Below are 25,089 nucleotides of genomic sequence, written 5' to 3'. Positions count from 1 at the left end.
ACCCACACCGTTATAATGTCAGTGCTAATCCAGTGCTTCAGCTATATGGCACACACAGACAAATATGAATTATAGCCAATGAATGTCATCATCAACACGTTATGTTGTATACGCTTTAACACTGTAAATGCTGTGCTGCCTCTGGGCGACTGAAATTCCCCCGTGCGATCAATAACAGGGTCCAAAACCTATAACATACTGTATACACAATAATAAATCTATCAAAACAGAATAACAAACGTATACATTAAAACAAAATTATATAAATATATATATATATGAGACAAAAAAGGGACTCCTGCACATCCAAAAAGACCCGTAGGAGGTGCAAGTCTAGTTAGCAGGTATAGACATGAAAAAGAGAAAAACCTTCCAAAGAAGGGACTGCACACTCCAGGGAACAGAGACTGACAACTTACTGCATCAACTTATATAAAAAAGTTGATGCAGTAAGTTGTCCGTCTCTGTTCCCTGGAGTGTGCAGTCCCTTCTTTTTCTCTTTTTGATATATATGTACAGTATATATATATATATATATATATATATATATATATAGTTATGTAAACATAAAGTTACAGACTATGCCTTCAATGCCTGTTGTTGAAGTGTGCATCAATAATGGTATGAATGAATCTCTACTAATCAGACTCACATTGACCACATGGCTGTTCTCCTGGTCAGACTCCTTCTCCCTCTCCTCCTCCTCCCTCCCTCCTCTCCACACGATGGCCTCCGTCTCGTACTCCTTGCGACACAGGTTGTGCCGGTCCGACAGGCTGGCTCGCCGCACCACTTTCCTGGGGATCAACAAGCACATATGGTTCACGCTGGGGCTGGACGCTATGAGTTCAAATGCCAAAACCTGTGCCTCGACTACGATTAATGAACGACTATTATTAAATAGTGAAAATAGCGGGTCAACAAGCTCACAACACACATTTGCTATTTTCACTATTTTTGTACGCCACCATTGTACAAATATGTATATAATACGGTCGATTATTAAAATAAAATCAATTTGATATTTTTCTGTTGAAAAAAAAATTAAAATACAAAACAGCTTCTCGATTCAATACATATGGTTAAATGACCCATCCCTTGTTCACGCAACAAGTGAGTAAGTAACAAATGTTAAATCTGTCATATAATTTCGACTCACAATAATTCCGGTAAAGTCATTCTTCTATTTGACAGGAGCTCTGACAGTCGTCTGAACAGCACGCGAGGCGGACAATGTCTCCAAAACACATTTTACACAGCGTATATTTATACAATTGAGGAGGAGGAGTATAGAAAGATTAGGTCTGTTTGGTGGACAGGCCCTTCTGATACTGTACAAGCCACAGGGCCTGAAACTTTACATACAGATCAATCTTCCCTGTAGAGGACAATAGTATCTTTTGATTCACTCACACCTTACTGAGCTAGTTCAAACACTACCCTGCCTGCCTGCATGGGAACCTCTGAGGGGATGAGATAACAGACAGACAGTCTCCTTACCAGCCAACATAGTTGACCATTTGACTTATTGGTTATTATGAATATTATGAAATTTGGATACCACAGCAGCATTACATTATAAAGGAGGGCACATTAGTAAACGGCACCATTAATGTGAATGTGACATGCATGTATTATAGTAGCTTGGACTTGCAGTCCAAAAGAGCAACTGAATACATTTAAACTATTCCATTAAATAGCAAAGAGTCCCGGGATTGTTTCATTTCACCCCCAGTGATGTGTCCACCTCATAGACTTCTGCTTTTTGTTTTAAATAAAAACACAAACAACGAAAAACTTGAAAATGTTAAACTCCAGCGGTACGGGGTTTCCTCGTCATAAATCCACAGGTTCGCCAAAGAACCCTGAGGGTCCCTGGACCCCACTTTAAGAACCACTGCCCTAAACATAAATGTGTTTTTTGCAAAAGATGGTGGTCTTTCTTTTGTTAAGACACAGCCTTGCAAATTCAGGAAAGACTGTATAAAATGCTCAAAATATACAATTTATTAAAAATATGTTAATGCAACCATCAGTATTTTCCAGTAATTACAAAATCAGTAGTTTTCTTTTTTTTTTAAAGTCATACTTGTTACAGTGAGGCCTGCATTCAGACACAACTTACACAAGCCCTGACAAATCCTTCATAATACTAATTGCTCTTCATTTTACACCCATGGCTGTCCTTTCGCTGTCTAGCTTAAATGTCAGTGTTGACCAATTTCTATGGTTAAACTCTATGAAATGCATTTGAACGTCAATCCCCAATGAATTGATCCAAAGTAGAACCTGAATTTGAATAAAAATAAGGCATACTAAATTGAAATGAATTGATGGCCTTAAGTGAATTAAATTAAATTAATATGACTCAACAACCACACAAAATAATATTGTAGATCATGTAAGTTTCACAATATACTACCTCTTTAAAAAAAGAAACTCACAGCATCCCCCAATAACTGGAAATATTTTCATATTGCACAAGCTCAGAACACACATTTGCTATTTTCACTATTTTTGTACGCCACCACTGTACAAAGATGTATATAATACGGTCGATTATTAAAATAAAATCTATTATATTTTTTTCTGTGAACAATTTCGACTCACAATAATTCCGGTAAAGTCATTCTTCTATTTGACAGGAGCTCTGACAGTCGTCTGAACAGCACGCGAGGCGGACAATGTCTCCAAAACCACCCGAAACACATTTTACACAGCGTATATTTATACAATTGAGGTTAGGTCTGTTTGGTGGACAGGCCGTTGTTATTCTGGTACTGTACAAGCCATAGGGCCATATTGGACTCATACTGTAGCTTCTATATGTAACCCGCTCTTCTCATATGGTCGTATATTGCAGGACACAGGTTCTCAGGGCTGTGAATAGGCCAAACAGACTAGACACAAATAACCCAAAACAGACATCTGTTCTCACAGCAGGGGCTAGCACAGGCAAAACAGAGGATCAAACTCTGCTGCTGTTGCGCAGAAACCAGCTATATGTCCAAAATATTCACTTTTCAGGAAATGAAAAATACAAAAACAATAAAACAAAGTACATGTTTTAGATTAACAACACAACACTGCTTCATCAAAGTCAGTATGGTGACTCTATATTGTCAGATACTTGAACGTGTCCTTATATTATCATCACTTTACCCAAATCCAGCTCAAGTGGAGTTAGGAGGTAATTGACCATTAATGTGGAGATTCATCATCCATACAAACTATCTAAGTCAACAAGTTGGAGTTAGGTGGTTTATCCGATAGTTCAAGGATCCAATGGAGTTAGGTTTAGTCAGAAGCGCCTTCTTAATACTTTTCATTGGTTCAATATTTGTAAAACCCACACACAGATGTAAAGGGTGTTCTATATATATAGATACACACACACACACACACACACACACACACACACACACACACACACACACACACACACACACACACACACACACATTTATTTATTTATTTGTTTCTGTCCGACAGCTATGATACAATTTGTACACAACGTCGCTGCATTGTTTTTTATAATGTAGTAGCCAAGTATAGTAGCCAGATTCCTCCTGTTCAGTGACCCCTGCTGAAAGGCTCTGCCCACAGTCCGTAGGTCAAAGGTCACCCTCCCCTGAACACAGGCCCAGAGTGTTTGCATAGGGTAAATGCTTGGCCAAACCAAGCCTCCTTTAGTTTTAAATGGCCATACCATGTTACATGATTAGCCCATTGATTATATGACACTGTTAAAGCGTTTACATTTTAAAACACAGATTGATTTGAGAAGTTTATCCAAATATAGTTACTGGAGAAAAGATTAATTGATGGGCAAAGTTCAAACGTTCATGATTTGATAAAGGGCAAAATGATAATGACTGAATAAAACGTAAACAAAGGTGAAATAAGGTATAATTATTCATGGGATGGTCCTGTGTTTATTTACCGTGTATGGTGAGGCTTTAATTCTATACTTGGTCGCCTACTGTTTTCACACCAAATCGTCACAGAAAATAGCCGATCTAGAAGCTCACAAGATGTTGCAATGAACAGTTGCACAGTGTCAGGAGTGATTTGGCAAATTGGTCTTCAATAGCGGAATTTCAACTTGATTTACTGACTTACATAATCCAATGCTTTAAATTATTCAACTCAACTGTTGCTTGGAACCTTTAAAATGGTGTGGCTTCATTGCTTTCGGACAGCTTCACACAAAAACATTTTACACTCAAACACTACTACTTGTAGTTACAGGAAGCCACCACCAGATGGCAGTACCTACCCACGGCTGCCTGCGCTGGACGTTCGCCTGCACAGCGAGGTCTTGTGTTTGAGTTGTGACTTCATGATGATGTCATGCTTGTGTTTGAGGTCCAGCAGGATGGCTCTGAACTCCTCATCCTCACACAGGTCTAAAAGCACAGGTTGGAAGCAGGGTTAGTATACGTAGTTTTGCATTTTCCATTACGTTTTACATTTTTTTTCGTTTTGACTTGATCTTTGGTCTGTGCTCTACATGTAAAGTGTCCTGAGACAACTTGTTGTGATTTGACACTTTAATAAAATTGAATTGAATTAGATTAGATTGAATTGAAACCTACCAATGGGCGTCTCCTCTAGGAAGGTCTTGGCATTGAGACTGGCTCCATGAGAGACCAGCAGCTCTGCCACATGCATCTGCAATGGAAGCACATGAACAAAAAGAGAATAGATCTTAAGCACACACACACAAAAGAACGTCAAATCAGTTCTTAGTAAAGGATACAAACTAAGCCAACATGTTGCAAGTGCATCAAATCACGTGAGACAAAGTCAATCAGTCACAATTAGTCACAATTTATACATTTGGGGTCTGTTAATTGGAAGTAATTGTGACTGATTGATCCTAGAAGCGCCATCAGTCTACGTTTTCATCTTTTTATCTCCACTGAGCACCTGGTTGGTTTCTGTGTTTCTCTCAGAATTTAAGTACAGTATGCTTTGTTTACCTGTATCTTGCCTGCATCGTGCATACGTGTGTACGTACGTGCGCGCGTGCATGCGTAAAGTGCATGTGACAGAGAGTGAATGTGCATGAATTCTCAAGCATATGGGAAGGCTTTTCTAGGATTTATGTGTATGAATGCCCAACCACCCTAGCCTGGCTAATAAGCCAGACTCAAATCACACGGCCGTGTGGTATTTGAGTCTGGAGAGGCTGTGTATGGATCGTGTTTCCCGGGGGGGCGGGTTGAAACATTTTCTCTTTGACGCAATTGGTCAGAGCTACTGTCAGTCAAAGGTCTCAAGCATAGAGCACCGAAGTCTGACGTCACTTTCAGTAGAGGGCGTCAGTCCCCAGGTTCATGTATTTTTTTAGTTGCATTGAAATCGCCATAGGAGGATTTTTAGATTGCTTCATATAACAACTGTGTTTGAAAAATAAACATGTCATCTCGGCCGCTTCACTCATATGGATATGAAGAATCAACTGACTGAGAGAAAACGCTAATGTTACTGCTGCTGAATTAGTTAGATTTTAGCTAGAAGCAGACTGTATCATATATGAGTGACTGACTGTTGCAAACGATACAGAAACACCTCCCTAACAATAACGCAGAGACAGCTTGTTTATTTTTGGACCACAACGCTTATAGTAGACGATATTAAGATCACCCCATGTTATTCTCCATAGAGAAATTACTTCCGCGAACCAGGGGAATCGTCGGGATGAGCGAGTTACGTCAGGACTTCGGTGCTCTATAGAAAGTCACTGTACCAAAGCCCGCCCATATTGCATACCGTGTCCCGATTGGCCGCCCCCAGTTCTCTGGTGTAGGAAATGGGCGTACAATTGAGCCTCTCCAGACCGTAATCCGCCGGCAGGCAATTTTCTTTTGCCAACGGCTGATTCGGTCTGGTTTATTAACCAGGCTACAACCACGCATGGTGGTGTTTGTGTGCAATCTCTCTCTCTCTGTGTGTGTGTGTGTGTGTGTGTGTGTGTGTGTGTGTGTGTGTGTGTGTGTTTGTGTGTGTGCGCGCGTGCGTGAATGCGTGCGCTTGCATTACTATACAGGTGTAGTAGAATTGAAGTCCTTGAAATTAAAATGGTCGAGAAACACCGATAGAGCAGTACAAATCTTCTCTTCCCTGGCACATCTTTTCTAATGGGCGTCCGCGGGCTGATATTAAAGTGTCGACTCTGGGGGTCCTTCCTTAACATGACAAAGGTTTGAGAAGCACTGCTCCAGTGTACCTGGCCCCAGCAGGCTGCGGCGTGCAGGGCCTGCCAGCCCTCAGAGTCCCTCAGGTCCATGCGCGCTCCCCCCTCCAGCAGCAGCTCAGCAGCCTGTACATAGCCGTTAGCCGCCGCGATGTGGAGCTGCAACACACACAGCACAGTTAGTAAGCAAGGAATTAAGTACATTTTATTGATGATCACGGTGCTCGTTGGCAGAACTATACCGTGCCACCGACCTGAGTGTTAAATAACACTTGTATGTTGTTAAATGCATCTCCACAAGGTCACAAGTTAACGCATGTCAACCAGGGGTCATCAATGTGTCTGTAGTACAAACAGTAGGTCTTGTCCGTGGCACATTTTTTGATTTTCTGTTTTATAAACCATTGAAATGTTATTATTTTTATCCCTGCAGACCCAATTACTGAATGTCAAGTCTCCAGGCTTTCTTCAGAATATGTATGACACTGATTTAATATGACACTATGGCACATTATGAGTCCACTAGTAGTACTAGTGGTGGTTCTCAAAAATGTTATTTGCAAGGACCCCCATATTCTGAGAGTGTACAAATGGAACCCAATGGACCCTTTGTAATTGTATACTATCAGAGTTACAGACCTGTTATGGTCATTCAAGGGCTATCTCTACGTGTTTTTGGTAATATTATTGTCTGCTCATTTTGTAAAAAATGTCCACCACAAATGAACATGGCGATGAGTATGACCCCTGGTCAAAACGCAATGTGTTGTGAGCTTGTAGACTGTCTATTTTGTCTGTTCTAGAAATGTTTTGAGTTCTGGGGTTCTATAAATCTTCATTTGCCTGGGTTTGCAGAACTCAGGGTTAGTACCGCCTCCTGAGCACGGCCCAAATTAGATTCTGAAAACCATATCTGAAACCAAGCCATAGCGTATGGAAACAAATCCAGAACCTGTGAAATATGTTACATGGCACTGTTCCACAAGATTCGATACACCACCAAGATACCCATGTACCTGTCTAGATACTTCTTAATGGTAACGAAGTCCACACCCACAACACCAGAGGGAGTGCAACGAACCATGTACAACCCAGATTCGGCACAAACAAGGGACTAAATTATTTTCGCTCCTATGCCACCAAAATGTGGAACACCCTACCAACAGTCATTAAGACATGCGAATCACTAACATAGCTGGAATGAAACCCTTTGTGTTTTAAGCTTGTAGGTCTGCTATTTTTGAAAAATCGCGAAAATGTGGCGCAAATCTTTGAATATATATTCAAACATTTCAACTCAAATCTTTGCTTCTGGGAGGTCCCTGGAACAACATATTTTCAAATTGGCGTCGGCGGGCCAAATACACATAATTCCGGGGGTCCTTGACATGAAATATTGAGCAGCACTGACATAGAAGCATGAGGTATTTCAGAAAACTGTCAGAATTTAGAAGACATTTTTAAACGTCAGGCCTAAATGGGTTAAGCTTTAGTCATACAATCTTTTTAACCTACTGTACTGAATGTCACCGGGCAGACACGTTTACACTGCAGAGTGTCAGAGCTGAGGCGAAGCTAGCTTAAAGCATGGATGGATCATGTAGGATTCTGGTCCACAGCCCAGACTAATTCAGCCACTATCGCCATAGCATTTAAACAGTGGTGGAAAGTTACTCAAGTATATTTAAAGGTTTCATGACATTCATTTTCATTTATAATTATTATATTTAGGCTTTTCTTTTAGGTTTTATGACCTCAATTACACCCAAACAACCTGAACTTTGAACCATTCAGTGGATTTTCTTTTCTCTGTGTGTTCTGAAGCCTTTTGAGCTGCAATGAAAACAGGCAAAATCTCTCAACAGTGACATCTGCTGGCAAATTGTTATGTCATACCGGTATATGGGATTTGTGGTCTGTTACATCACAGTCCACAGGCAAATCAAAGCACTTGTTTGAGCCTAATTATTCAGAAAACCCCAGACCACAGAAAATCTGAATGTTCTAAGTTACAAAAAATCTTTTGAAATGTCACTAGACCTTTAAGTATGCTAATTGATTCCTCCACACACATTTCTGTTGCCAGTGAGGAGCCTCCAACGGGAGGACGTAGTCGTAGAGCCTCCGTCCTACTCTTCTCGCCCAACACTCCCGGCTGACAGGGGCCATAACTGCCATCCCAACCTGTAGGAGCACTTGCAGTGAAAAAGATCACGCTCCCTGCCCGGCTTCCCTCCCCTGAACACAAGTCTATTCACCATATTTACACAGCGGCCATTTTGCTATTAAGTTAATGAAATAATGACACACCGGATGGCATTTCTTCCCCACCCGCAAATATGACGTGAGAGCAAAATGGCCGCTGTGTAAATATAGTCAATTGTGTTCGTATCCCTTTTTTGATAGGCTACTTTATACTTCTACAAGTCAGAGGCAAGTACACGCCACTACAACTATTTCTACTAGAGGTTCGGCCCTCAATATTTTTGGTATTGCTACATTTACTTCAGTAAAAAAAGTCTGAGTAGTTCTTCCGCAACAGCTTTTTTTTACTGTCCAAACTCCGGCGAGTGAGAACAACGCTGTAGCAGCGTGGTCTGAAAATAGATGGCCTGAAAATACTATTGTAATATTTCCAACGGATGGAGTAGAGAGGGAAAGTGCTTGAATGCTTTATGAGGTCAATCTGTTTGCGTGTGAATTGTGAAAGCAGATGCACTGTACCCCATACTCTGGATCAAATTGTTACTGTAGGGTGGAAACCATGTAAGTCCAAAGACGTTCCTGTTTTATTATCCTTGTGTTTTACTTACATTTGTGTGATACTCTTCTATTCAAGAAAAAAGAAAAACATACATACGAAGCCGAAATGTGGAGATACGAGGTTTAACAGCGACAAAATACAAATTGAAGCATCCTATTTACATCTGGGAAACAGAGAGAGAGAGAGAGAGAGAGAGAGAGAGAGAGAAAGAGAGAGAGAGAAAGAGAGAGAGAGATAGAGAGAAAGAGAGATGGAATCGGGGAACACAATAAATCTCGTCTCTCCTTTTGAAAAGAATGGGTGGGGGGGGGTTGGGGGGTGCTGTGTTCCAGTGCAAATTAAGTCGTGAAGAAAACAATAGATAGATAAATCACATCCCTGTGCATCATAGTGTATGACACAAGAGCTGTGTGTAGTGTAGTCCACACTTCAGGGCTATCTGGCTCAATAGACTATTGGGTGACTTCCTGTCCTGCCCCCTTTTCAAACCCTTTCACTGAATTACATTTTTATCAAGAGACATGAGCTGCCAAAGACTGCAAAACAAACGCCTACATGTTTGTTATGCGATCGCTGTGACATCAAACAAATAATGAAAGCGGAAGACCAGCGATCAATCAGAAACTGTGAAGATGCTTTACCGGTGACAGGGTAATGCTGCTGCAATATTGTTTCACATTGTAAATTTGGAAAAAAAGAAGAAACGTAGGGACCGAAACGTTGCCTTCTGAATAAGTGTAACACTCTTGTATCGAGCATATACCCCGTGTACGGGCGTATCTTTCATTCCTACATTTAAAAATGTAAAAAAAAACTGTCTTAATAATAAATGTTAGTTATTGTGCACTTTACATTTAGTCTCTGTCGGGGGGAAACCAGTCCAAAGCTGTGGATGCAAATGAGCTCAAAACGCGGTTGCAGATCTGCAACTAAAAGGAGTTCATTGTTTTGAGTGGAGGTTTGTGGCTTGAGCAGTTCCTTAAGATCTGCAAGCTCACGTGTCGCATCGTGAGTGGCTACTTTCACAACGCAACAAGTATGCAAATAGCGCTTAAGTGGTTTAAAAGTGTCAAGAGTATTTTGACAACTTTCACTGTGATGGTCTATGGTGTTTACATCCAACTCCAAACCACTTCATGGCATGACACTAACTGAAATGTTTGGAAAGCAGATGAACAGACTTCACAGAAAGCTCTGACGCGATCACGGCTGTTCCATCTCTGTGGACCTTAGATCTTTATGTTGTTGTTTATCTCAAGTGCAGAGACGAGGAGGCCTTTTAGAGAAATGTGTGGGCCGGTGTGAGATTTATCTGTTCCTGCAGGGCTCTGTTAGTGTCTGGGCTGCTTTTTATGACTTGCGATAAACAATTCACACCGCTACTCGCCACTCGCCAGACCCTACAGGGCGCGTACTTGTACATCAAGCTAGCTGCCTCACGCTACAGATGGCTCGGCAAGGCCTCCTTACTTATATAAAAGTATTTTCATAACTAAGTATGCTATCATGATATGCATTAAAACCAACACGAGGATGGGTCTTGAAATATAAAAGCTTAGTTCCTTAGCAATCCACTATGCCTTGCACCATAGTGTTTGTTGCTCATCGCTGCTGTCAGGTGGAAACCTCTTATGTCCAAAACTGTTTATTATTATATTAAGAAAATGCTGTCACTTGAAAATCCCAGAAGGGATCAAGACAGTTCTATAACCTCAATCAATCAATCTTTCAATCAATCATTCAATCAATCAATAAATACATCAATCAACCAATCACCCATCTATCCGTCCATTCATCAGAATAGACTGCCATTGTAAAAATGTATCTGTTCAATAAAAACATATTTGACAAAAAAAAGAATAGACTGCCATCACTGTTGAATGACTTCATCTGATTTCTTTGGTGACATGTTGACGATCAACATCGCTGGAATCAGATTGCTATTTTGGCCATGACCTTTTCCTGGTCACCACGGTAAAATAGAATCGCACTGTAAATGTCACAGCATAAGCCATGGATTTTTTTTGAATGCCAAGATCGGTTGGTGTCTCTGAACCAATTTTTATACAAAGACAATTACAGTTCTGGCAGAAATGACGACTCATATTAGATGTCGCATAGATGTGTCTTTCAAAAGTAATCATCAAAAAACTCTCTTGGGATTCAATTCCAAATTGAACAAAATCTCACCACTAAGGTTCAACTTTATTGTCAGCAATACCAGTTACAAGTAAAAGGCAAGTGGAATTCATTGTGCGTTCTAAACCCACACAACAGCTACACTAGCCACATCAATGACATACATCGTCACTATCAGGCAGAAACCTCTTATCTCCATATTTTTTACTTTTTACATGATTTGCTAAATTAATGAATGCCCTACTTCATCATACGAAAACTATTTTTTTATTTGAATCCTGAAAAGTAACAGTTTTGGACATACAAGGTTTCACACAGACAGCAACGAAATGCAACATTCTGGAGAACAGGAGATTAAGCAGTGCCTGACATTCACTCAGGCTTGAATTCATGATGAAAGTATAGGTGAAAGTTCTCAAAACATTTTCAAACATTTCCATTTTCTTGTACAGTAGATGGACTATTTGCAGTGGTAGACAGTAACTTAAATACTGTACTTTTTGAAGTATTTGTTTTTGGCAACCTGATGACTTTCACTCCGCTACTTCTGGTATACTTTATATACAATTAAGCAGATAGGGTGTGGTTTCACTTCAGTGATGCTTGCGGAACTCGACTTTGTCTCGTTCCTTACAGCATCACTGTCGTGGCAATAATCACGTTAAACCACACCCTCGAGTGTAATATTGCAATTATACAGTTACCCTTAAAACTAAGAAAATTGCTGAAAAAATATATTTTTTTAATGACAGATGTAGTCACTACAACCACAAATGTCCCAAGAAATTAGCTAGCCTAGCCACCGAGTTTGCTAGCACTCTGGGAGAACAGAGCAGCTGAATTCGCTTGACAGCAATTCGGTTTGATCCACGGCTAGAAGGCCGTTTCAACCAATCAGATTGCTTCCTCGAAACGACCTGTGGATAAGTGTATAAAATCAAGGTACATGCAGCTTAGGGACAAGTAGAAGTTCAGTCTTTCAGAGACCAAGTGCAGATAAGGCTATCTAAGCTCAATATTTGATTTTATCTTTATTCTTATGCATCTTGGTTTGGTTCTTGACTCTCACTTTGACCTATACCTCTACTATGCTTCATGCTCACTGCTGTTGCCACCATGACAGCTGCATTTCCCTCCAGGGATCAATAAAGGTTTATCTTATCTTTCTTTCTTTAAAGCTTTGCAGAGCTATATTGCCATTCCCAGCTAATCCAGTTTCTGTTGTTTCACGGTTCTACTTTTAATTCTACTTATCTATTTCAGTTAATTAGTTTCGCTTTAGTTTATGATCAGTACTTTATTTAGATTTTTTTTTTTACAAACACAGAAAACAGAAAACATAAAATACAAACACAAGTAACAACAACAGTTTCGCTTTAGTAAATTCAACATAATAAGCATCACACGGGACATTGTGTACACTCAAAATGCGCAATAGTTTCTTTTTTTCGTACATCCCCTTTCCCCGCAATGTAGTCGTTATGCCAATTGATTCCTCCCCACACACATTGTGTGTGTCACTACTGTATCATAACTGCCTCACATGCCAGGAGCCCCCACCAAGAGAACATAGAGCCTTCGTTCTACTCCTCCTGCCCAACACTCCCTGCTGACAGGTGCTGTCCCCAACCCGTATGATTAGGTGCACTGACACATTTCACCCTCCCTGCCCGGCTTCCCTCCCCTGAACACGGGCCAATTGTGTTGCTATAGATACAGGCGCTCGACAGAGCCAGATGCACCACGGTGGATTCAAACCTACAACCTCCGTGGTGGTGGGCACTTTAACACTGTCCCACCCCAGCGTCCCCGCTGTTAAACGGTCTTTAACAAATGAGGAACATTTGACTTTCTACGATGCATTTCTTCTGCTGAATGCTGGTAGTTGGTAGCTCTCATGTGACACACATACTGTACTACACGTGTATATGTGCTGCACACACATTTGTGTTCGTTTCCTACAATGTTTTTTGGGGGGGTTTTTTTCAATATTTTTGGGGCTTTTTTCTACCTTCATTTCATAGTGTACAGTAAGTTGACAGAAAATGGGGGGAGAGAGATGGGGAGTGACACGCAGCAAAGGTCATCGGGATCGGGAGTCGAACCCACAACACGCTGTCAGGCTGGATTAGCATCTGGGCCTACGTGCCCGGACCGCTAGGCCGGCCAGGGCCCTACAATGGCTATATATATAGTCGCTCTGGATTAAGAGCGTCTGCTAAATGCCTAAATTGTATACACCGCTGCAGCACTCTTCTCCCAACAGGATTTATTGGGACATTAAAGATGCGAGGAACATTTAAATGTCACACATTTAAAAGTGCGACAGGTTACGCCACTTTGGTGAATGCCATCTTGCAAGTGCAAGACTGTTGGCCCCCGTTGCGTGTGGGACGTTTCTTTTCTTCTCCTGCCCACACAAAGACAAACACGTCAAGGTCTTACCAGCGTGGCTCCCAGGGAGTCCTGTTGGTTGACCTCCTCTCCTTCTCTTAGCAGCTCCTGGATATCTCCCAGCATCCTCCTCTCCGTTGACGCCCGCGTCTCGTTGATCATCTCTTGGGTTATGCCTGTCAATCAAGGGATGTATAGATACATTAGATCAGTGGTTTTCAACCAGTGGTACGGGGACCACCAATGTGGGCCACGAGGGGGTTCCCAGGTGGTCCCCAGCTAGATGATGGAGAGTTGGTAACCAAATGGACCCTTATAGATCTTGAGAGTGTAAAATGAAACCAAACGGACCCTCAAAACATTATAGTGGCTATAGGCCATTATGGGAAATGTACACCAACTCATTTACATCAGAGAATGTTTTCATTCTGGATAAAAATCATAAAATGGTCTATGGTCTAATCCAGGGGTGCCCAAAGTTTTTTGACATGACAACAAGATTTACCCACCGAAAAAACATACCATTTCTAAAAAAGAGTTTAAATGAGGGGGCTGAGGGGGCTTTGGAATAGCAGCACTGGCATTACATATAAGACAAATGCACTTGTATTTCATTTATAATGCTACAGACATTTTTGTGCAACACTTTTGAAAACAAAATACTGCATTGTGGGTTTGAGTTGACAGGCCCTTTTGATGTTAATCAATCGTCATAACTCATCCATTTATTCCATTAGATTAGACTCTAATCTAATGGAATAAATGGATGATCAAATGCAGGAGTTTTGACGGTTCAACTAACTGTAAGTAGGGCAGTCGCCTTGCCCCCGCGCCCCTCGTCAGGAACACAGGGGACATGGCAACGTCAGGAACACAGGGGACATGGCAACGTCAGGAACACAGACAAACAGAGATCAGAGATGTCACACAATCCTGCTGACAGCTACAAAAAAGTCCATCACCAGAAGGTAAAGTTTTCAAGGATAAAGGAAAAAATCTATTTCCTGATTGACAGTCATGTGTTTTTGAAATTGTGCAGTGAGTTGTGAATGGTTGAGTGAACTGTTGCACTTCAAAGAAACTGTCAACTGTGAACTTAATGGGAGAAAATGGCAAGATTTTCACATGACTGTGCCCGTCCTACAACAAAGCGTGTCTGCCATAGTCAATATTGTCATGCCAAGGAAAATTCACAGAAAAATAAAATACAGTAAGTGGGTGCATTTAAAAAAACTGAATAGCTTGACAGCTGTCAAACTCAGCTTCCTCTGTAGACTACAAAAAGGGGAGAGGGGGGCGCTGCCTGGATACACTGTAAACCATGCAGTAAAAAGAGGGTAGATGGAAGGTGCTCTTTCGTAGGGTGAAATAATCAACTGGGGACAAATGGGTTAGGGCACATACCGCACAGGCTGTCTCCAGTTGAATTCCCAGCCGGCCGGACCATTTGCTGAATGTCAGTCCCATACTATCTGCATGTCTGCTGTCCTAGTCTCTACACCAGTGGATTACAGATTGCCTATTTTCATTATTTCTTATTTTTGTAGTTGAATTGGTCCTTAAAGTCTCAGAACAGACCAAGATTCTTTTTAAATCAACTCACTCTTCGGGAGCTATAATTACATTTCCTTCGTAAGCGAGTCACCACAACGTGTCAGAGTATTCTTTTTAAAGCTTCAACCTTCCATATTCAACCTCTTATGCAGAGTCGGGTCGAACATACCAATTTAAATGATTAACTATAACTTTACTTAACTATAACTTTAACTATAACTCCGGAAAAGTGCAATGGTTTTCCATTCCACAGGTTATGCTATGCTTAACATGTACTGTTACTTGTTCATCACAGCAAGGGTTTACATCAATTTGTACAAGAAAACGGTACAAAATAAAAGAATGTACTTGACAATAGCTCATCCCATTATTTCCGGGATAAAGACACAGGTCCTGGTCCTTGTTGGGCTTTTTTGGACATATTTGTGTTTAGCTGCAATTTTACCTATAGGTCTGCTACTGTAACATATTCATCTCTGCTGTTTTACCTATAGGTCTGCTACTGTAACATAATAATATCTGCTGTTGGGCAGAAACCTTTGTATTACAACTTTTTATGTGTTTTCTTTTTGTTGTAAAATGTCGACATACAAGAGAGTGTCACACAAGTAGTGTAAATAGCAGACCGACAAGCTCACAGCACATCACATGTAGATCAGCTATTCACTATTTTACTTACATATTTTTTAAGAATAGAAAAGGAACGGTTTTGGACATACAAGGTTTCCACCTGACAGCAACAGGGACATAAAGATGCACAGTATGCTGAAGTGCCTTCCCCTCACATGTAATGGCGTATGGAGTTTCTGCGGCCCTTGGCTCAGTTGGTGCCGTAACAACCGCCGTACATTCCACCTCTTAACCCATTCTGACCTGAGATCAGATTCATACGAGGTTTCCACGGGACACACACTGGTCTGATGAACCCATTCTGACCCGAGATCAGATTCTAAAAATGTCAGTCGTTCTTCGAATTTTTCAAAAATAGCAGACCTACAAGCTCGTATCGCGCCACTCGGTGGCGCGATACGAGCTTGTAGATCTGCTATTTTTCAATACATAAAGCGTAACATGATGCTAACACCAAAATGGGTGCCCGGTCAGAATGGGTTAATCCACCTCTCAACTCTACAATCCTGAGGTATTTAACTGCTCTGCAAATGTGCATTTTTAAAAAAACACTCATCGACTCTGAGAGAGAGGAAGCTTGTCGGTCAGAAACTGCGGTTTTCAAAGCCTTTGGGGGGGGGGGGGTTCAAAATATATCAAATTATTAATCAACTAGCAAAAATGCTGCACAAGCGTTTCTGATGTCATACTGTAAGATTTCACTCAACCTTCTTGGAAGCTTATGGCCAACTTCAGGTGGAGATGCCAAATGGCTTGAGTTAAACGTTATACAGCACAGACATTTCTGAATTAGGTCAAGGACGCCAAATGGCATAAGTCAAAGCAAATGCCAGCTATAAAGTGGGCTGCGGTTAACAACTTAAACCCTAGCAACCCCATTTTCTGTCTTAAAAGGCAAACATTCTGAGAAAATAGCAGATTGTCAACACTGCACTGGGCTCTGTCATGAACAAACATGAACATTGTGGACATTTAGGATTCAATACCTATACACAACTCTGTGAATCAGGCATATGTCCGGTGTCTGACTATGCTTCTGGTGTTTGGGGTTTCCGGGAATATACTAGTTGTAACAGCGTGCATCATAGAGCTATTAGATTAACGGGGATATTGGATGGGAACCTCCAAGCATCAGACACAAATGCCTTGTGGAGATATCTGATGAGAGACTCACAAAAAAGGTCTTTAACTGGAGAGGTGGTCAGCCCTGGGCAAGGGAACTTAAAAGTTTATTTTACTCTAATGATTTGTTTATTTTATTTTTCTAAATAAATTACAATGTAATGTTCATCATATTAGAAATATAATGTTCTCTAGATATAAAGAAAACTGGTGCAGAGACTGGTGCAGAGAATCTACCGCCTAATAAAGGACAGATACATCGTAGAACCTTATGTGAAGTACAATTTAAACAAAAGACAACGATCTCTCGGTCAGGAACATTACTATTAGCACTGGAGACTGGCAGGTTTAATGCCACTCCAGAAGAAGAGAGATATTGCTTGTTCTGTGAAAATGAGGTTCACCTTTTGTTTTTATTGCCCTAAATATGATGACATAAGGGAAATGATGGTTAAACACAAGATGTCTTCTATCTGTGGGGATTTCCTAGATTTAAATGACTATGAAAAAATGGAGATATGTTTTGCCAAAGGGACTTTTGTTGTGGCAGAATTTATTTGTCAAGCTTGGGAGAGAAGACAGAGTACGCTGTAATGAAATGTATTATGAATATACCCTGTAGCTGTAATATAAACGCAGATGTGAAAGGGTGTCTTATAAACCCATGAGGGTTGGGCACAATGTGTGCAGCACACGAAAATAAATAAACAATCAATCAAAGAAAATATATATACACCTAAATCCAATCAATCCCAACCCGATTTAAATTCTAATGGGGTGCAGAAGGGTGGCCAAACCCAATCAAAAGGACATTTCTTCCATGTATACACCTTGATTAGAATCTGATATGTTCTCCCCATCGTAAAGGCGTGGTGATGCTGTGGTGACGTTCTTTCTGAAAATGGCGGCGCCCATTCGCCCAAGCGCAAATGGACTCCTGGAGGCAACGCAACTTCATTAAAAGAGTCATTAGTCCGGCTCATTTACTCCAGCAGAAGTATAGTGCAGTGTGGAAGGCCAACTTCTGCTTCATAAACAACAGTAAAACAAATACAAATACTGTGCTGAGCAGACAAATATACATCTTCCCGGTTTTGTACCAAAAACCGAAGGAATAGTGTGTAAAGGCGGGAGGGAAGAATGCGAAAAAGTGGGAAAACACATGACGTGGTGACCATTTTTATAGTAATATTATGATTATACACAGCTAACCCAATTAAAAGTGGGCACATATAAACACCAGATCGGATTGATCTCTCCACATGTAAACACTGCATGGAAGAAAGGTGTTCATGTACAGCTACTGAGCATACGTAGATGAGCTGCATTCTAAAGGGAGAGGATCAAAGAGCTGTCAGATCAGAAGGGCCGGCTGCATATGCCGTGTGTGTGTGTTTCTGTGTGTGTGTGTGTGTGTGTGTGTGTGTGTGTGTGTGTGTGTGTGTGTGTGTGTGTGTGTGTGTGTGTGTGTGTGTGTGTGTGTGTGTGTGTGTGTGTGTTTCTGTGTGTGTGTGTGTGTGTGTGTGTGTGTGTGTGTGTGTGTGTGTGTGTGTGTGTGTGTGTGTGTGTGTGTGTGTGTTTCTGTGTGTGCGTGCGTGCATGTGTGCGTATGTATTATACATTGCTATATTTGTTGGTCAAATGTTCCCAAAAGTACAGTAGAATTGGAGAAATTTCCCCTGGTCCTCACGAGATAAACTGTTGTTTCATGCTTAAAATGGACGAGGGCAGTTAGGCTTACAATTAGGACCAGATTCAGTTTGGGGTTTTAGAGTTAAGACATTTAGAGGTTAGGTTTAGGGGTCAGGGTTGGATGTATGCCTGCTTTATACTTACAGTATACTTGTAGTTGCATGGTGGTGTTGCACACCTAAAAAAGCAGATCTATGAATTGGCTATTTTTGGCTTTAGGGTAAGGGTTAAAAATGGCATACCCTAAAATGTTGAAAACCCTCACAAGCACGGTAATACGACTGTGTGTTTGTGTGTGTGTGTGTGTGTGTGTGTGTGTGGTATTACTGTACTTTTTTACAGCACCTTGTATGTAAATGAATGTACTGTACGCGTGTCCTTGTATCTCTTATGTGGACATAGCGTACCTTAACTGCATTATTAAAATGTGCATGAGAGTGAGTGAGGTGGTGGGGGGGGGGGGGGGGGGGGGGGGACACTGTCCAGGTACAGTATCTGTGCGCCTCTGCGTGTCAGTGCATGTTGTTGGGTATCCCTGCAGTATATCCAGCATTGGGTTCATTGGGAGCAATTAGGCAGCTCAGTGCTCACTTTGATCGACTTAGTATTCACCTGCCACTGCTGCTCTGCTGGGCTAGACTGATCTTTATGTAAGCAAAGACTGGGCTAGACTGATCTTTATGTAAGCAAAGCCTGGGCTAGACTGATCTTTATGTAAGCAAAGCCTGGGCTAGACTGATCTTTATGTAAGCAAAGCCTGGGCTAGACTGATCTTTATGTAAGAAAAGCCTGGGCTAGACTGATCTTTATGTAAGCAAAGAACCTTACTTTTGGAAAGATTTCTCCATTGTAATCACACTTTTTATCCCCTCTCTCTCTCACACACACACTTCTGACTCCACTACATTCCTAGGAAGGAACTATTGGGACTGAAACATAGTTTATCCACTTATGCCCTATTTCTGACTTGAGTATATACTTTGTCCACCACTAGCTAAAGGGGACTTTGTCCTTGCCACTCTCACCAAAAACATGACACTTGACACTTAAACAAAATGTAACTTTGTTTTGTTTCTCTACATCTCACCTCTGCTTCAATCACGCTTGTCCTTCAAAAATGTAAATGTTACACCAAGTGTCACATTTAGATTTATAGTACACCATGTAAGTCAGTGGTGTAAACTCAAGTACTGTACTTGTTACTTAAGTACAAATTTCAGATACTACTCCACTACATCACCGAGGCAAATATTGTACTCCACAACAACTTTACTGTAAACTTTACTTTACAGATTGAAATTATAATGACAAAATATACAGTTTACATAATAAACACGCGCAAGTGCGCGCACACACACACACACACACCCACCCACACACACCAGTGACACAGCTACACACACACACACACACACACACACCAGTGACACGGCTATCTGCATCCCGCAGGGAGTGAGATGAGAATGTCCCTGGATGCCCTGCGGTGTCAATCAGAGAAATGGAACACTGTTCAATGTCACGCCCCCTACCGCTGTGTTCCAATCTGCAATCTGTTCAAGTGGCCAGGGCATTGCCGTCACACACACACACACACACACACACACACACACACACACACACACACACACACACACACACACACACACACACACACACACACACACACACACACACACACACACACACACACACACACACACACACACACACACACACACACACACACACACACACACACACACACACACACACACACACACAGCAGCAGCAGCAGATCTCTGTCACGACACACAACCCTTTTACCCACTACAGAGCCAAGGTCAGCTGATATAATCACAATAAGCTGAATGGGACAGGCCTTGTGGCATGTGTTTATGTACAGTATGCTGATCGATAGCAATACTGTATGTGTTTTATTATTATTCTATGCAGTGGGTTTGCTGGGGTGGCAGCATTACCTTGGAAGACGAGAGAGCAACTAATCAGAAAGGCTGGTTCCCTTATTGATCGATGTCACGTCACCCACACACTCTTTGGAGCAGTGGTTCTCAACTTGTGGGGTGGGGCCCACCGGTGGGCCACGAGGGCATTGCAAGTGGGTGTGTGTACACACAGAGAAAGACAATCCCTACGTCATTTGTGCACGGATCTGCACGTGCGACAAGCTGTTGGTGGACAAGCGCACGGTGTGCGCATGCGTGCACATGCATGTCTCTCCATTTCTCTCTCTGTCAATGTGTGTGCGTGTGTGAGTGCGTGTGTGTGTGAACGGTGTCGTCTTATTCGTGTCCACAAATGTGCTGTGTAACTGGAAAAATTTTACACATTTCATGCATGCACTGTGTAACCAGGAAAATGAGATGCATTTCATGCATGCACTGTGTAACCAGGAAAATGAGATGCATTTCATGTCGGAGCACTAATAACTATTTCATAATAGGTATGGCACAATAATGTAGTTTCATACAAATACAAACTGTACGGTAAATATGAAATTTGAGAGCATGCGTAGTTTATTAGATTTCCCATATTTTTGCATTGTGTGGAGGCTTTTGCTACTATTAGCAAGGACGGATAAACAAAGTAGCCTTCCTCAATTAGGGTGGCTTGTATTGATTGGTAACGTCTCTCAAGAGGCCCACTTTCCTTCCAATATCGCTGCGGTGGACAGAGCTTATTAGCATACCATTCAAACATTGTGTGACTGACGATATCATCCACACACAGAGCCTATACACTCCAGTTGAGAGCCCGTTCAGCATGGGGAGAGCCATGTTCTTAATAATCTCCACTCCAGCACCTCCTACACCATCCAACCAACCAACAGCTGGCGGAGAAGCTCTCGGTGATGCAGCCTGCATAGTGGCCTGTATTATGGACTATAGCTCACCGGCAGACATTGCTGCATCATCACACTTCAAAACAGCCTGTTCTGAGCAACTGTCTGACTGTCTGTGTTCTTTTCCTTTCCCTCTACAATGTGCTATCGGGCAGATAAGGACCTTCAGTGACAGACTCATCATCCCTCGACACAAGACTGAACAACAGTCAGTCCTTTGTGCCATTAAACCACATAACCTATGTGTTCTTTTCTGTCCTTGGATTAATGATTGCTTTGTACGCACTCTGCTCATCTGCCTGTCCTTGAATGAATGACTGCTCAATTACTCTGGGACTTTGTTTTGCCCATGGACTACTGGGATAAACGCTGTAGCTAGCATCATAATGTGATCATAACCAAAGGCGAACTACTGTAAATGTTTCCCTGCTATCTTTGGTTAGATTTGTCTATCGGTCACTATATTCTCAGATTAAAAGTCTACCTTCATCTGTACCCTTAGCTGTAGCAGCCTCATATCCACTATTGATATGCTAACCCTGTCAGTCCAAGTTTAAGGGCAGATTCCGTTTGATTCAGGGGGATTCACACTATGGACCCAACGACCCAATGACTCAAACTGTTCCTGAATACGATTGCTTGGTTCCCTTGGGTGGTGGGGGGTGGACCGTGTTGCCTGTCCCTTGTACACATTCAGATCAGGCATTGAATTGCTAATCTGGGTGCTTGTTTTCACCTGCCAGGTATCGGTAATGGGTATGCATACATATAAGCACTGTACTCTGCTTAGGCTACTCGATCACAATATGAAACCACCAGCAGCAAGAACACCCTGGCTGGCAACAGCGATGCCAGCCTGCCGTTGAAACCTTCCGCCGTCCCAGCGACAGAACACAGAACCTGCCGAGGCGGACATAGGACTATAGCCTGCAATCATGGCATGCTCTTCTGTTTATAATCTAAACACTGTGACACGTTTAAAAAGTGTTACAAATGTGTTACAAATAAGTGTTTAGAACCTAAACGCTTGGGGCGGGCCCCCATGACGATTATAAAAACATTTAGTCTCTGATATTGACCATATTTGACTATATAGTTGTGTATATTCGCACGTCTCTAATAGTTTTGATGAATTGAAAATGGTGGGCCCTGTTGTAAACAAGTGTAATGCTTTATGGTGTCGTCCACTCACAGTTAACAGTTGTTGTATTGAGGTGTACTTGAAATGTACTGTAATTCTGCAAACTGTTAATAAATCAATCAATCAATCAATCAATCAAACCTTTGATTCTTCCGCACCCGAGTACACTTCATTCAACTGTATTCAATTGCAGCGATTCGTATCCGAGTACACCTCAATCGGTCCCGAGACTACCTCCATGCAGTCCCGTTGAGTGATCTGCTCCGGGGAACGGTACGCAGCATTCACATTACCACAGTATCTGCCAAGTGGTCCTGAGTGCGCACCGGGACCGCAGTGTGAATAATCTGAATATGCCTTAAATTGTTTATATGTAGTGTAAGGCCCGGGATTCGAACTCAGGTCTCCCGCGTGAAAGTCCAATATCTTAACCACTAGAAGAAAGGGATATCCCTTTGGGGTATCCGGAGAACTCGCCAGTTTACCAACTGGCTGCAGGGAAACTTCTTCATCAATATCTTCATCATGCATGCTGTCTTCATCAGTGTAGTAGGTCAAACCCACAGATGTTATACAGTTCATTTCCAAAGTGATCAAATTGTTTTGTGCAATTAAATGGTCAGCTATTCAATGATAACAAGTTGAGTATGTGAATACCAATGATAGTAGGCCTACCAATTCAGGATATTGTTTACTAATGAATTACATTGTTTCGGTGCTTTGGTGTTTCGGTACTGTAGCATTCCTACTTCATCTACATCTTGTTGTGTGTGTGCATTGTGCAATCAATCCTTGTTAATGCACAGACATCTCAAAGGAGGACTGCAGAGAATGTTCCCAGAATGCACGCATGTACTGTGGCTCGATGTTTACATTCCCTTTGCCCTGCTATTTCAAACATTTCCCAAGGTTGGGAAAAAAAGAAAAGCCACCATTCCTTGATTACTATGTTTCTAAACAAAACTGTTCAGTTTGAGGCCTTTTTAGGACTGGACTTATGCATTTCACTTTAATTTAAAACAGTGTTTGCATCATGCCCGTCTTCTGTGTTGAAGGCAGAAGCTGCTGTATTGTGCGTGAAAGGTTTCCATAGGTTAGCTTAGCACCGTACCTCTGTTAGCCATGGCCGTCTCGATGATGTCCAGTGTGGGGTCATCTTCACAGAGGTCATAGGGCATGTTCCCGTCAGAGTTGACCCCCAGCAGATCTGCGCCGCTGCGGAACAGTAACAATTTAGGCATTTATCAGACGCTCTTAATCCAGAGAGACTTACATTAATTAAGCAATAACAAAAAGCATGGCATACATATAAAAAGTAGTTATCATGAAACATGCGTAAGCTAAGAACGTAACAGTGGACTATCTATGTAAACTATAAATACTATACTATATTATACATGTGTACTATAAAGTGCTATAATTACATAAAATGCAATTCTAGTGCTGTCTACGTAACAAGCTATAAGTCTGTTTAAAATACTATCGAAGTCTACATAAAGTGCTATCTAAGGGGCTAGGCTAGGGCAAGTGCTACGGGCCATGGTGGAAGAGGTGGGTTTTCACTCAGACTACGGCGGAAGATTGGGAGTGAGGCTGCCGTTTTGATTGTGACAGACCAGAGATCTCAAGAAGTGGACAAAGGGTTCGATGCTCTAGCTGGTTAGCTAGTGAAGTGTTTCTCAAGTTGGGAATCTCAACATCTTTAATTTCACGGGCCCCCAGTTCAATCAGAAATCCCAGTTCAGTCAGAAATCTCACGAATAGATTGTAAACCATTTTATTTATGAAATAGATTTTGGCGTTCAGGCTGAGGCTATGCTATATAGTATATACAGTACTACTTCCTGCTCAGCACATTTAGAAGACAACCATTTAAGAGCAGAGAGATTTATACAAAAACCCTTCGGGGAAAACAGAAATCTTAGGGAAATGTAAAATCCTCAGTGTTAAGTTACATCCCGTAACGGTCTATTTGGTTCCCAAATATCAATCATTTAGCTGGAGACCCCCCCTAGAACAGACCCCACGTTGAGATCCAGTGAGCTAGTGTTCCACATCCTTAGCTTCATACAATCACTTTGTTTTAATCTTTTGCAGAAAATACCAACCTTGAAATCTTATAAAGAGTGACATTCATTTAACAAATACGTACACAATAAGAGAGTTTGTGGTCAGACATTGTTGAACCGAGTGTGTATATGCTACTAAATATGCCGTGTGAGCTATCCTGTAGGGCGGGAACCCCTTTTTTTGTTTTAAATACTTTAGCTACTGAAAAATATCAGATCTACAAGCTCATAGCGCGCCACTGAGTGGCGCGCTACGAGCTTGTAGGTCTGCTATTTTCGGAAAAATCGTAAGAATGCGGCACAAATCTTTGGATATATATTCTTTCAGAGCAAACCTTTTTTGTTATTTCAACGTCAGGCCTAAATGGGTTATAATACTAGATGAAAAATGAGATATGCACCACTCAGTACATGTACAGTACGATATTCCCTGCCTTATTTCATTCCCCCCACTAAGCTACAGTACAAAATGCTTCCCCCACCCTTGTGGGCTTCGTTTAGCTACTTTCACTTTATCTTGCTCTAATCCTTAGATAATGTATG

At 41.6% G+C, this 25,089-nt stretch overlaps 1 protein-coding gene across 1 annotated transcript in view; it reads right to left on the bottom strand.

The window, feature by feature from the left end:
* ppp1r16b (protein phosphatase 1, regulatory subunit 16B) overlaps positions 1–25,089 on the bottom strand; it is a 111,835-nt gene that overhangs the window by 4,634 nt on the left and 82,112 nt on the right. Inside the window, exons 5-10 of the mRNA XM_080784177.1 lie at positions 23,589–23,692; positions 13,551–13,675; positions 6,236–6,361; positions 4,599–4,674; positions 4,280–4,409; positions 653–797 (exon numbers count right to left, since the gene is read on the bottom strand). Coding sequence (XP_080640303.1) covers positions 653–797; positions 4,280–4,409; positions 4,599–4,674; positions 6,236–6,361; positions 13,551–13,675; positions 23,589–23,692 — 706 coding nt within the window. The remainder of the gene's footprint in view (positions 1–652; positions 798–4,279; positions 4,410–4,598; positions 4,675–6,235; positions 6,362–13,550; positions 13,676–23,588; positions 23,693–25,089) is intronic.

The sequence above is a fragment of the Protomyctophum bolini genome (assembly GCF_963924005.1).
Source record: "Protomyctophum bolini genome assembly, chromosome: 2".
NCBI lineage: Eukaryota > Metazoa > Chordata > Actinopteri > Myctophiformes > Myctophidae > Protomyctophum > Protomyctophum bolini.
This window is presented reverse-complemented; position numbering and strand designations above follow the sequence as displayed.